Source organism: Ochotona princeps, chromosome 8, assembly GCF_030435755.1.
Source record: "Ochotona princeps isolate mOchPri1 chromosome 8, mOchPri1.hap1, whole genome shotgun sequence".
In the NCBI taxonomy this organism is placed as follows: domain Eukaryota; kingdom Metazoa; phylum Chordata; class Mammalia; order Lagomorpha; family Ochotonidae; genus Ochotona; species Ochotona princeps.
The window spans coordinates 24473201-24488157 of NC_080839.1; the positions used below are offsets into that span (position 1 = coordinate 24473201).

General features: G+C 42.2%; 1 protein-coding gene across 1 annotated transcript in view; it reads left to right on the top strand.

Annotated features, from left to right (window-relative positions):
* Nucleotides 1-545: 545 nt before the first annotated feature.
* TACR1 (tachykinin receptor 1) overlaps nucleotides 546-14957 on the top strand; it is a 160372-nt gene continuing 145960 nt past the window's right edge. Inside the window, exon 1 of the mRNA XM_004590706.2 lies at nucleotides 546-1510. Coding sequence (XP_004590763.1) covers nucleotides 1122-1510 — 389 coding nt within the window. The 5' untranslated portion in view covers nucleotides 546-1121. The remainder of the gene's footprint in view (nucleotides 1511-14957) is intronic.

Consider the following 14957-nt stretch of genomic DNA (forward strand, 5'->3'; position numbering starts at 1 on the left):
AACACAGCATCTTTGCAGTCCTGGTTTATCACTCGTTGATAGCATCCTTAGCGAGCCCGCTGCGCACAGCGGCTGGCACGCAGTTGGGAGCGCAGAGCTGGCACGTTGCCCTCACACTTGCTCAACTCCCACTGCCAGAGGCGGGCACCCCTGCAAAGCTGTCGCAGGGCTCCGGCCTCCCTGGAAATTGAGTGCCCTCCACTCTGGCTAATGCCAAGCCCGCCCTCTCTCTCCCCCATGCACCGCACCTTGGGGTCCAGCTGCAAACCCTTGTCTGGCTGTCCCTCCTAGGCTACCTACTGCCCCCTCGTGGAGTGCGCAGGGCTCCCGGCTTACAGACTCCCGCCGCAGGTAGCAAGCAACAAAAGGCGTGGTGACTGCAGCGGAGTGAGACAGTCTCCCACCGCTGGCGCAGCTGCCGTGCTGCGCTCGGGGACTGGACGCAACCCAGGTACTGCCCCTTGCCCGTGACGTCTCTGCAGCTGGTTATAAAAGCCTGGTGCGCAGCCTTGCCGAGGTGCTGCTAACTCCGGCTCTGTGCCGGACCCAATTCAAAAGGAGCCAGTGAAGCTGCAGACGGAGGTGGCTTCAGAGAAAGCGAAGGAAAATTCCCCCAGCTGGACACGGAGCCCCAAAAGCCTGACCATAGGTTCAGAACTTTTCCAGGACGTGCTGGAATCGGCTTCCCTTCTCCCCCAAGACCTCAGGCAGCACAAGGCTTTGCCTTTTCCCGCCCAGGGAAGGCGAAATAGGAGTTGCAAGCAGCAGCAGGTGCAGAAAGATTTTTTTGGCTTCCTAGAACTGTAACCGGTGGAATTTCTTCCCTACTCCAGTAGAACACGGGAGAGACGCTGTCTCCAGATTTCACTCCATTGCTTCCCGACGCTTGAAAGTGGAGGAATTGAGCCGGGAGGGGAGGGCAGTCGGCACATCTAGAAACGTTAATTTTTCTAAGTGCCTAGTTTTCTGCTTCCAAGGGGAGAGTTTTCCCCAGAAGGAGCCTTCTGCCCTTCTGAGGGCTGTAGACAAGTTCCAAGGCGCAGGTCTCAGCACCCTGCTGTGAAGGGAAGGGAACTGAGTGCAGAGGCGAGGGCTTTGCCAAGGAGCTGTTTGCGTGGGAAATGGATAACGTCCTGCCGGTGGGCTCGGACCTCTTCCCCAACATCTCCACCAACACCTCAGAGCCCAACCAATTCGTGCAGCCAGCCTGGCAAATTGTGCTGTGGGCGGCTGCCTACACGGTCATCGTGGTGACCTCGGTGGTGGGCAACGTGGTGGTGATGTGGATCATCTTGGCCCACAAGAGAATGAGAACCGTGACCAACTATTTCCTTGTGAACCTGGCCTTCGCGGAGGCTTCCATGGCTGCCTTCAACACGGTGGTGAACTTCACCTATGCTGTCCACAACGAGTGGTACTATGGCCTGTTCTACTGCAAATTCCACAACTTTTTCCCCATCGCTGCAGTCTTTGCCAGTATCTACTCCATGACAGCTGTAGCCTTTGATAGGTGAGCTTACCCTTTGTGAAAAGGGGGGAAAGTGCTGTGGTGTGGCTGTGAAGGTTTGGGGCTGGATAGTATAGTGCCCAAGGGGAAGATTAACCTCTCAGCCCCTCAGGGTTTTACTGACACTCAACTGAGTCACTTGTTGATGGGAGATACTGTCTTATGTCTTTGCTTTACTTCCGATTTTGTGTTTCTTTTTCTCCTCCCTTTCACCCATAACCGATCTCCCCTCCTTCCAACACTCACACTCACACACACTTCCTTCAGGTAATTCCCCTTTCTTCATTCCTGCTTCACTCATCCCTCACACTTTCCTTTCAACTCCTGTTTTGTTCCTTTTCCATATAGTTCGTCTCTTTTAGTCTTAACACCTGAGGGGCGTACCCAGGTTGGGTATGCCCAGCGCTTGGCCATGGGGCTAGCCTCAGTGGGGGCCTCATCCGGTGCTCCACATCTGCTGTTTCTGCTCTTGCCTCTGTGTATTCAATTCACCTAACTCCAGGACTTTGCATTCTCAAGTGCTCCAGATCTTAATTGTGCTTGCTCACTCTTGCGCTGTCAGCCGACCCCATTCAGGAACGGGAGGCAGCTGGGCTGCTCTTGGGGGCACTCCATAGAAAGAGTTTCCTTGAGGAATTCTCTCGATTCCGCTTGTCATGGAAGGCCAGTGTTTGTAGCCTGCTGTATTCACAAAGAAGCATGTTTGGTAAAGGTGATTGAGAGTGTTTCCTTTCTTGCAACCGATAGATTCGGGTTTCAGAAGATAACCGAAAGGGGAAAGCCTAGCATTCTGGAAGATGGCATAATGATAAATTGGGTATCAGAGCTCAGCTACCAGCATTAGCCTTTTCATAGATGCCATAGGACTCTAATGTGTGCGACTGTGTGCTCAGGTGTTACATATTCAACTGGGATGCAGAGATATGTTTACAATACCTGCCAGTGTGATGTTGGATTTCTTATGTCTTCCCTGAGACAAGTGACTATAAGAAACACAAGGAGTTAAAGAGAAAACTTAATATGAAAAAACTTTTCAAACCACTACCTCTTCTGCATAAAGATTATTTGTAACTTGTAATGGATTTGAGGTCTTTTCTGGGTTAGAGCTGTGGTTAATACAAGCATTTTTGTTGAAGTGTTTGCCCACAGTCAATGAACACTTGTAGAATCAGGGAGATCTGTATTTCCATCCTTTGCAATGGTCAGCTGATGCTGATCAGTGAGTTCCATGTGCACCTGCGTTTACACAGCTCTCACGTGTTTGATGTCTGTTGTGGTAAAGCAATTTATGCTTTAAGCCTAGACAAACCATTTACTCAAAGTGGTAGTGAAATGACTTATCTCATAAAGTTACCTGCCTTGCTACTCCATTTTTAAGATGTTCCAAAGCACAGGTATACTTGTAAATCTATGCATTCGTTTGCTCCTTTAACCTCTTAACAGCTTGCTAGAACTTTAAAACAAATGCAAACAGAACAAAGTTCATGGCATGATATGTGAGTATAATCATTTCAGCCTTATACGCATTCTCTTGATGTTCTGTAAATCAGATGGTGAGATGATTTTTTTTTTTTTTTTTTTGCTGGAATGATGCTTTGCATGAATTCTAGGGAGACCCGGCAGTCAGTGTGAGCTGGTACATTGCTCAGTGGATGGAGCACCAGTAGACAGCCCTCTGCCCTTGACTTAGAGAAATGGGCTGTGTTCCCAGCCCTGCTCTTTCCTTTTGAACTTAGACGATTGGTAGTAGGACTCAGTGTCAGGGTCCTCATGGTCAACCCGGCAGGGTACCAGATTTCCATTCCTCTGGTGTTGCTCTTTAGGTAAAACATGGTAGAACCCCAGTGTTCTTTGACACCTGCTCCTTGAGATCAGAGGAAATGAGGTGTTCAATGCTGTTGGAAATGCCAGCCACAAAAAATGTCTGCCCAGGAAGGTCATCTATGGCAGCTCAAAATAAAGCCAGCGCTAAGGATTCAGGTTCCTAGCCCCACATCCTCTACATTTCCTCCTGTCTTCCCTTGCTCAGACTCCTGAGCATGTTGCAAACTCCCTCCCAGGCCCTGGCACGCATGTGTACTTACATACACAGTCATCCGTTCTCTACCAGGAAAGTTGGAGAGGAAAAGAGCCCTAATTCCCTCCATATGAATTACTCCTTCCTTCCTTGAACATGACTTACAGGAAATGTTAAATTGCATTTTATATATTCCTTAAATTTTAAATGGATACACTAGTAATAGCAATGTGGTCTCCCTGACCGTGAAATTAAACTGTGTTCATTGCAGAGGATATAAGAACTGTGAATAACATAGACACAAATATAGAATCAATGATTCCTTCATCATCTAGAAACAGCATCTGCCAGTACTTGAATTTCACTTTCATAAATGTTACACTGCATAATTGAGGGCAGAGTCTATGTAATTTTGTTACTTTTTTTCTATTGGTAGTAATGGAAAGTACTAGTAGCATTTTCTCATGTTATTTTAAAAATCTAAAGAACCATAATCTTGATAGTTTCCTAGCATTCTATTACTTGGTTATTTTTTTAGCCATTCCCCTATTGTTGGACATTTAGGTGATACAGAATTCTTCCTGTTATTATTGATTCTCTACTGAAGATTTTTACATGATGAATTTGTTCTGCTTTCATGATTCTATGCTTAAGATGGATTCCCAGAAGTGGAATTACTGGCCAAATGAAATGAAATTTATGAAAGTTTCCTTCTAATTTAAAAGGGTTATAAACTCTATATAGCAAGGAACACTTTTTTTTTTCCCACCAGCCAGCACCAACCAGTGGACTGTCCCATTCCACCACATGTGGAACAGATGCCCAGTTTAAGCATCACGCACTTTATCCAGTCAGTAAGAGTTGCATCCCACCTGATAGTGAACCACAGAACCAGGCAAACAGGTTCTTCTGATTCCATTTACAGAAAATAATCTGGGACAATCCGCTTATTGCCTAAAGTGTCAAAGAAAAGCAAGATCTCATCCTGGAATGAGATAGTGTCTTGTGATAAGCACCCCCACTCCCCCTTAGGGACTTTCCAGGAAGCCAAGGTTATGGCAAAGGTCAGGTTATAGAAATGTCCCAGAAATATTTCAGTTACAGAGTCCAGTCTTGGACTTGTCCATGTCTAGAGTGTCATACCTGGTGGAAATGACCAGCATTTTTACAAAATACAGTGAGTCCCAGAAGAAGCAGGGCAACAGGTCTGGCCTGGGCAATAAGTAAGGGAATTAATCATGAAGGCCAAGAAAAAAAAATACACATACACACACCCCTAACATATATATATACATACATATACACATATATATATTATATATGTGTGCATACATACACACACATATATATTAGATGTGTGTATATGTGAGTGTATGTGTATGTATGTATGTATGTGTATATACATATATGTATGTATATATGTATATATGTGTGTATGTGTATGTGTATATATGTATATATGTATGTGTGTATATATATATATATATTAGGTGTAAGCAGGTCCTGGCCTGAGGTCAGTGTGTGGACAGTCCCATGTCCACCTGGTTCATGAGGATAGCAAGAAACACTTCTGCCTCGTTCATTTTAATCTCTTCAGCACAAAGCAGAGTACTTGGCAGCATTAGCATTTGTCTACTTGTTCATTAAATGTGTGAATACGTGGATAATTTCTAGAGGAGCATTTGAAAAAAATACCTAAAAGAAAATACTTAAAAATTATTTGCAAACCCATTACTTAAAATTAGCCAATTAAAACCCTTGAATGCTACCTACATTTATGCTACATATGGTTCATGCCACATACATATATTTATTTATATTTATACATTTTTATGAACATATACAGTTATTCATACAGCTATTGCCTTTAAGTGAAACTTAGATAAAGACCAATTTCAGTGGATTCTTGTTCCTGTTATTGTCACTGTTCTATGACATTGTAGCATAGGTGTTTTCCATATCATATGTTTTTCAAAATATTATATTCAGTGAATACCCTGTATAACATGAATATAGTCATTTATTAAGCCATTGTTCTATTTTTAGATATCTCAAAATTCTTCAGTATTGCAAATAAAGTGAAGTTAATAGGCTGAACATGTATCTTTAGAAGCATCTTTGCTTCTTTCCTTAAGACTAAACACATGGAAGTAGAATTATTGGGTCAAGTTATCTTGGTATTTCCTTCTAGAACTAATAAATCCAAACCAAACTGCAGCTGAAAACTGTAGTGCTAATTTAAATATTTCCTGTAATTGTTATATTTAAAAAAATGATTCCTTTCAGAAGGAATACTCACTTTTAGAAGGCAATAGTTGCATACAATAATTTTAATAAGTTTCAAGCACCAGTAAAGCTAAGTAAAATCAGATATAAACCACAGCAAACCAAAGGCTTTTCAAATGTTTGAATTCTACTTTCTCCCAAATTCAGTTTTGAAAGTATTTCCTTTAGTTAAAGCTAAAATGTGTGTTTGCTATTTCATGAAATCTGGAGATGGACAGCGTGAGGAGGAGCTTACCCAGTTCATAGAGTTGAAGATGATGACAGGTTCTGTGGTGGTGATGTGGCTGGTATTGTGGTGCAGAAAATATCAAGGCAATAGGGTTGTCAATCCTTAAGCCCCAGAAGAGGGATTGAAAGAACAAGAGGGAATCTGGTTTGGAACCTTGTATATTGCAATAGGACTTGGAAAACTACTGCGTGATGTTGCTGCTTTTCCACTTTGTGGCTGTAGATATTATTTCAACAAAATGAAATATATAAGTTGCTCATTCCTCAGAGTTATTTGTGTTCGAAATGAAGCATTCAAATGGGGATGGCTTCTAGACAATAGGAAATATGAACAGAATCAAAATTAGAGTTGCCCAGATTGGGGTAGTAAATTAAGGTAAAAGATAGAATGAGCTTTCAGAGAACAAAAGAGAAGCTTAGGGCAAAGCTATACAAAATTAACAAGACCCTGGCTGGCTCCCTAGTGTCCAGGCAAACTCTGTCCCAACCACACCCAACTGTCAGTTAAAATAACCCACTTCTGAGGTCAATGTTTGACCTTCAGTCAGTCCTTTACAAATACTTTGTTGGCAGGAATGGGATGTCATTGTCTATCTCAGGCTAGTGCTTCCCTCCCAACCCATCAGCAAGATTTAGCCTCCAGGGACCTTGTCACTGAGTCACATGGACATGGAAGCTCATGACTAAGCACCTGTATGAGGCTTAGAAGGGACATTCACCATGAGCTTTTCGATCATGACTTGCACTGTCTTTTCTAATTAAGTAAAGAGATGCAGAACCTGATTCCTCCCTGGAACTGACCCCCTCTACACCTGCTACAACCTGGTCTGTCTCCCGCAGCACCCCAGTGTCCTGAGTGACTTAAGCTCTTGATTTAGTTTGGTTTTACAAAATTTGCAGAAATATAGATTAAGTGGGTGGGGAGCAGGTGGACTATTGCATGATTCTGAATTTAAAAAGCATGTAAGATACAGTCGCTATTGTTATTGAATTAGCACATGATCAAGGATCGTGAAAGAGAAACCCTTTTATACTTACTCCATCAAGGGGCAATGCTGCCACAGTAAAAATGCTTTCTAACATAGGGCCTCAATGTCTTCCCTTAAAGGGTCTATGCTACATATTTGGGGAATAAGAATTACTTACAGGTAAAGTTTCATGTGGGTTTTATGATAAATTATATAGGAGAAAAGATGAGTGTGGTCCATCCAAAAGTGATGCTGATCAAAGAAGACTACCAAAGTGCTGTTAAGTAGGACCTTGAAGATTAGAGCAGGCTCTTAGAATGATTTTTATTTTTTCATTATGATTTTCATTTATTTGAAACAAATCATGTGAGAGAGAAGTCTTCCATCTACTTCCATTCCCAGAAAAAACAGTGAGGACTGGACAGGCCATAGCCAAGAGTCAGGAACTCACTCCAGGTTTCCCGTATGGGCGGCAGGAATTCAACTACTTGAGCTATCATCCATTTCCTCAAAGTCTGAACTAGCAGGAAGCTGGAATCACAAGCAAGGTTGGGACTTGATTCTAGGCACCCCAGAACAGGATGTGGGTATCCCAAGCAGGATCTTAACCTCTGTAACCTTGAGAGGATGAGTTTTAAATGATAGCATTGCAGGAAGAGGAAACTTTATGATGACAGCAGGGAAGTAAAAAGTTAGAAGAGGTTGGGAAGAATGATAGATTATTTCAACTAATGTAAGTTTACACATGAACAAAGGGTAGAGTTGATGTGAAGGAAATACAGTTTACATTGGCTTTGATGTAAAAATCTAATGATTATCTGCTAATGCTCCATGAGAAACTTAGAGGTGGTATTTGACTACTAGAAGCCAAAAATCAAAATACATATTTAAAAGTTCCAAAAACAAAGATAATTAGAATTTGGAAAGCAGAAAATGTCTCTTCTACCTATATAATTGTTTACAGAGATAAGCCCTAAGATTGACAGGAAGGTTCTACCGCTACTGGAAGGGGATGAGAGGAGAAACAAGTAGGGAGGTATACAATAGTCAGGATATATGGAATGGTGTAAGTTAAGAGAGGTGACCAGTGGTTGGTTATGTTCATTATGATGAGTAGCATCCAAGGGCAATGAAAACATTAGATTTGCAGAGAATATTGGTGACCTGTAAGAGACAGTGTCAGCTGACCAGGCTCAGGAGGGGAAAGTTAAATGACAGTGACAAAAAATGGCCTCTTCATCATCCAACCATCAAGCCATTGTCAGTCTTCTATCCTGTGCCAGATTTTGACGGAGTAAAAGTATTTCCTTTGCCATTTTGCACTTAGCCTTTGGTGATTTCCCAGATATGAATACCATATTATAGTGCAATGCAATCAATGCCATGCTACCAGATGTTGGCAAACAAAGCAGAGAACCACCTTAGGAATACAGGAACAGCTTACTAATAAAAGGAATAGGAGAGAAAGCAGAAAGAGAAGCATCAAAGTACATAAACAAGAGTATGACGATTTTAGCACAGGAACACTGGGTAGGTAATACTCATGATGATTTATTGTATTTGTCACCTGAAAACTAGAAAGAATGTTTTGTTAACACAAGTCAGAATGTTAATTGATGTTTGTATGCTGGGTCTGTTGTCTTTTCTAATTTCCATGATGTTTCTGTTCTACCTTGGAAAGACTGTGAGAAATGATTCTTTCACCATTATCCTCCCACTCTTATTCCCTCACAGCTTGGAGCCCCGTGCAGTTTGTTTTTAATGTGCTTTAGATATCTGCCTACACACTCCATAACAGACATTTTTAAGACAATATCTTGCCCAAGGAAAGCTGTCATTAAAGGCAGTCAAATAAAATGAGGGTCCTACAGCACCACAGAGTGTTAGTGTTAGAATTCACAACCAAATAAAAGCTCAATCCCACATTCCTCCTCTAGACACAGCTGCTCCAGCAGTATCAAACTCTGCTGAACTATTCTTTTCTATTTCCATAACTTATTTAATTCGGTCCATTGATAACTCATTCTTTATTTTGTTAAGCTGAAATCTGCCTCTCTGACTACTCCTGCAAGTTTAGTGACTCTCCCATATGGCAGCTTTTCCAGTATATCCTGCCTAAAGCTTCTTCATCCTGGTTAATTATCCCTGGATCCCTCATCTTTATGTCCTCATTGGTCTTTTGGTTATTTTCATTTGTTAATGGTCCTCTAAAAAGGACATAGCTAGTATGGAGCATTAGCCTATTCCCATTACCTTTCCCAGGACTGCCTTTGTAAAACTGGCAGCCTGTCTGAGACCTTGTAGCCTTTTATACTTAGCTCAGAAATTATTACTACCAAGAAACTGATTTGACCTTTGTAAGAAGCCAAGTGAAGTGCCCTTATTATCTATTGCTACAGTAGTTATCTGGTAGTGTTGGAGCTGTTTTCTGAAACTTGTGAATATATTCCATAAAATGTCCTGTATACTATGCTACAGTTTTCATGAAAGCAGGGATGCTTATCCAAAAGCCTGGCAAAAAGAAGGTAGTGACCAAAATATGTGTATCATGGATAAGCTGTGCCTTCCTCCTGCACACAAATGGAAAACCAACCCAATGCACAAGACAGATCCGAAATCAATCCTACAATACTATGCCTTGAAGCAAAACAAAAATTAGGACAAATTTATGACTACCATAGTTAGGCCACAAAATGGAACACTTTTGATTCAGAACCTTATGTTCCAGAACAACTGCATATCCTAACTCTCATTTGCCTTTCCCATAGTCCATTTGCTGAGCCCCATAGGACTCAGCATGGCCCATGTCCTGCTGCCTTCAATAGGTGTTACATCCCAAGAAAGGCTCTCTGATTAGAGAAGGTGTTTATTATTTCTTACCTGCAGTCTATCCAGGCATTCTAGAAACTCCTAGACATTTTACATACACTTCTCTGGCCCCACAGTTGTCATTTTCTAGCTTTTTCTCCAGCACCTCTACTTACAATAAGCATATGCTCGCCACTTGACTTGCCTTTCTTGAGACAAAAACCAACCAAAATGTGCCCTCCACCCAGACCTTCAAGTCCTCTAGCCACAGTTGTCTGAATGCCTGTCAAAACCCAATCAGCAACAAGAATACTTCCTGAGAAGTGGATTTCGTCACTGTGTGATCACTATAGAACATATTTACACAAACCGACCTGTATATCAGCATATACCACAGTGGTATATGCTGTATGTCGCTCACCAAACATCGTTATGTGTATCTGATTGTCTCACAGACACAGGACCAACTCCACAGGCCTGAGGAAGTCATAGACTGCAGGAAAGCCTGGGGGACTGGTTTACATTGCTCTCAACTCCCCCCTTGAGAGCTATAACTCCACTTCTACAGAAGGGGAAGAGGGGAGATTAGTATGAGGAACCCCAGGGATGAAACAGGTGCTTTAACAAGGTCCTTGAGTCTTAGTCCTCAGCATCAGTGGTAAAATAGCCTGTGACTTCTCTTCATTATGACGCTCTACATGATCTACTTTGCAACTCAAATTTATCACTGTGGCATTTAGACCTTCCTTTGCGGTGCCTTTTGTGCTTTCTAATAAAAACACTTAGCCTGACCACAGAATGGAGAGCAAGAAAGAGCCTGGGAGGTGGGCTCAGGTACTGGTTCTGCCTCTTATTTCTTGTGCAAATATAGGCAAGACTTTAGTTTCCTCACCTACAAAAAGAAACACAGTAATAAGTACCTTCTAAGGGAAAGATAGAAAAAAAACCAGTCCATTAGCCATCTTCAGTAAGACCTCAGTTAATAGCAATAAGCAGTATGATCACTAATCAATCTTGTTAAATTTACTCATTGTTATTGGAAAGATAGATTTACAGAGAGGAGAGACAGATTTTCCATCAGCTGGTTGACTCCCCCAAAAAATGGCCACAAGGGTTGAAGTCAAGAGATTCTTTCAGGTCTCCCACCTAGGTACAGAATACAAAGGCTTTGGGCCATTCTCTACTGCCTCGAAAATGGTGCTCCCAGGCCAAAAGCAGGTTGCTGGATGAGAAATGGAGCAGCTGGGACACAAACTGGCGCCCATATGGGATCCTGGCACTTGCAAGATAAGAATTTAGCCGTTGAGCCATCCCGCCAGGCCACTAACCAACCTTGACACACCTTTGTATCTGTGGTACGACAATCCCTATCTCAGCCTCCTGCTGCTTCCCTACTTCTTCAGACACACTAGTGACAGTGAAGCATCAATCTTTCCTTCTTGGCTCAGCAAATCCCTTGCTAAATATTTTTCAGCATCCTTCCTGTCTGGAGATCTGCACCCATCAGCCAGAAGTCCATCATTTGCATCTTGTATTCCATACTCCGAGAAAAGAAAGGTTTTCTTTTTATCTCATCCCCAAAGACACATATTCACCTCCCAATCTTTATCTCAACATCAGGGCCCTCCCAGAGTGCATCATTTGCAACTTAATGTATGAGGGGAAACTTTCTCTTGCAGCTGCCCGAGTTGAAAGTTGTGATGTTTGTTTAGCCTTTGAGCACGTCTTATAAATCAAGGGACTTACAAATCGTGTGTGTTAAAGTGTTGAACATTTTTCCGTGGCCTTTCACTAAAGTTCAATTCATTCTTACATGTAAGATGGAGGCCTTCCCTAGACATAGTTTAGCACCATTTTCAACCTTAATCAAATGGTCTTACAAGTAAGTGTGTTCGACTAGTCACAAATTTTTATAAACTTAGAAAATTAAACAATCTTTTGAGATGTAAATAGCACTTAAAACTTGATTGATTAAATTCCCCTCAACACTTCAAACTAATTATAAATTCAATACATCTGGTTTTCTTGAACAGGATGACATAAATAGAAGAAACAAACTTTCTCAGGACTCGGCTCTTGTAGAGTTAATAAATCAAAGCTTCAAAATGTAGCATACCAAATTCTTTTCAAGCATTTCAGCCTTCTAAGACTTAGACTTATAAATTCAGTAAATAAGGTTCTGTGATTACCTAAACAGTGACTATGTAGTTAACTTGTGAAATCCTCATAAGCAATTAAAACTACAAATTGGCTAGGTTACCCGAATCTCCTTTTCCAACATCTTGAAAACAAATTCACACACAAAAGAACAAAAGTGACCAATACACACACACACACACACACCCCACCTATGTAGAAATATCATTTCTTTGTGTCTATTGTCTCTTTCAAAAATGTCTACCCCTGGCCAGCAGGGTTGAACACACAGAGGCAGCAGAATACTCTTCTCCATAAGGGGCATCTGAATGAAGTTCTAGAACCAGGGGCCCAAATATGAGCATATGCACAGGAGTCTCCCCCAGAGCTGTAGCTCGAGGCCTGATGCCCTTCTCACAGCTCTTTCCTCCTGCTCAGTGCCTGTGGAGTCCCCTAGGTGCTCTGTCTCCTTGGCTTCCTTCAAGTTTCCTTCTTGCCCAGTGTTTCTCTACTTTATCATTCGATGTACATAGGAAAGCAGGCAGAGAATGATGCTGCAGTTGCCTTGGCCTTTTGCTTTTGCCACTCATGGAGACCTGGGTGGGAGCTCTGGATAACTGGCTTTGCATGGGCCCAACCCAGCCTCTGCAGTCTTTTGGTCTTTTGGAGAGTGAACCAATGAATGGAAGATCTCTTCCCCTCCCCTCTTCAGTTTCAATAAACTAATCAACTAATCTTTTTAAAATGTTTATTTATATGTGTGGATATATATATATATATTAAAAAAAACAGGAAGAGAAAGAAAATCAACCACGGTTTTAACTTGTAGGGTTCCAGTGGTTCAGTAAAGGCACTACCAGTTTGAAACTTGAATCAGAATGCAAGGTTTCAAGAGATCCAACTGATCTCTTCTGTGGGGGTTCCCTCCAATGGGGCTAACAACCAGCTCCATTCTATACCAAGGTAGAATTCTGGGGGCATCCACAACCCCCTTTCCCAGGTTGTCTCAGTATTGCCTGTGGGGAGTCCCCCCCCCCCCCCAAGTGCCTTTGCTCTATTTTTATACCCGGAATTGGAGGTTTATTTTTTAATATATGTTATCTAAGGGTTAGTGTACCTCACAAAAGTAAATTCACAATGACTGTTGCATTCTCTTTACTGCCCCTTCCTATTTGATATTCCCTTGGCTCAACTCAATATAATAACTGATCAAAATCACATTAGGATATGGGCCTCTTTCAACTCTTCGGCCCCATTTATATTTAAAAATGGAAATGTGTTCTGGTTGTCAACTCTTTGAAAGATGGTAGGAAACGAAGTCCTAAACCTACATCCATCTGGGGTGAAGAAGCACTGGAGTTTAGGTAAAGCAAGTGCACAGTGTTCAGCTCTCAAACAGTCCTGTGCATCTCCCAAGAAGCCTGCTGGGGAGTCCTGTGGGGCCAGCGGCGGAGGCCCAGCATCAGCTTCTGTTCTTAACGCTTCCTTGTACATCACTAATTTTCCTGTAATATGCACAGAATTTGTGTAGCTTAAGGATGTTATCACCAAGGAGGAACTTAGGATCATGGTCCCAGCCCACTCACAGGGTCCCCCAGGTTGGGACGAGGGTAGCACTGCAGCCCTGGGGGGTGATTGAAGCAAATCTTGACCCCTCCGGGGTCTGCATCACTGGCCTTTGCGGTTTCCCAGTCCGGGACAAAGGCCAGTTTTCCACCAGCTGGGCTTTCTGCCAAAGTCTGTCTGGACACTCACTGCATCTGGAAGCTTTTATGCTTCTGTCTGTGTCTTTCTTTTCTTGTTTCCTTGCTACACCTGGGTTTTAAAAAAAAATTCGTTGCTCCATTTCCTTCCAACCCTTTCTCAGCATTTTGAAAATAGCACAGTTTGAACAACTGTCAATGACTGAAAAACAGAAATGGAGCAGATGAAAACCAAAAGCTGTTGTGGGTAAGATCGTTGAAGAGCACTTTTACACACCAATGTAAAAATTCAAATTACTAGGATCCTGATTACCCAGAGGAATTGAGAAAGAGCCTCATAAAAAGATCCTTGGAGGCTGTTTGTACAAATGTTTAGACAAAAATGTAAGTTACTTAAAAAAAAGATTTATTTATTTACTTGAAAGGCAGACCAAAAGAGAGAAGGGGGAGAGACAGACACACAGAGAAATCTTCCATCCACTGATTCCCCAAATGGCTGCAACATTCAGGGCTGGGCCAGGTGAAAGAGCTTCTTTCAGCTCTCCTATATAGATTCAGAGACCCAAGCATTCGGGCAATCTTCTGCTACTTTCACAGGTTCGTTGGCAGAGAACTGGATCAGAGGTGGAACAGGCAGGACTTGAACTAGTATCCAGATGGGATGCTGGCACTGCAGGACGCAGCTAAACTCATTATACCAACTTGTTGGAATTGGTGTAGTGCCTCCATAGGCTAATCCTCCACCTGTTAGCGCCTGCATCCTTTATGGATACCAGTTCATGTCCTAGCTGCTCCACTTTGAATCCAGCTCCCTGCTTACAGCCTGGGGAGGCACTGGAGCATGGTCCAAGTCCTTTTGCCTCTGCACCCTTGTGGGAGACCTGTGAGAGGCTCCTGGCTCCCATCTTAGTATCAGCTTAGCTCTGGCCTTTGCAGCCATTTGGGCCATAAACCAGTGGATGGAAATCTTTCTCTGTCTGTCCTTCTTTCTGTAAATCTTTCAAACAAAAATGAATAAATCTTTTTTGAAAAGAAAATTAACTTGCTATCAAATATGATCTGTACAACTTCAAAGTCATTTCTCAACACATTCAGTGTACTGATTTTTGAAACTGAACAGCATTGCATATCCCATAAAGAGAACTAATAACTTTAAAAAAAAACTTGAAAAAGGACAAAAGCAAAATCAACCCTCATCTCAATGCTCAAAGACCACTATCATCAATTTTTAGGAATATTTCATTCTAGGATATTTTTTTCTGTGTGTAGATCTTTTTCATAATTATGGCCCTATAGTGTATACA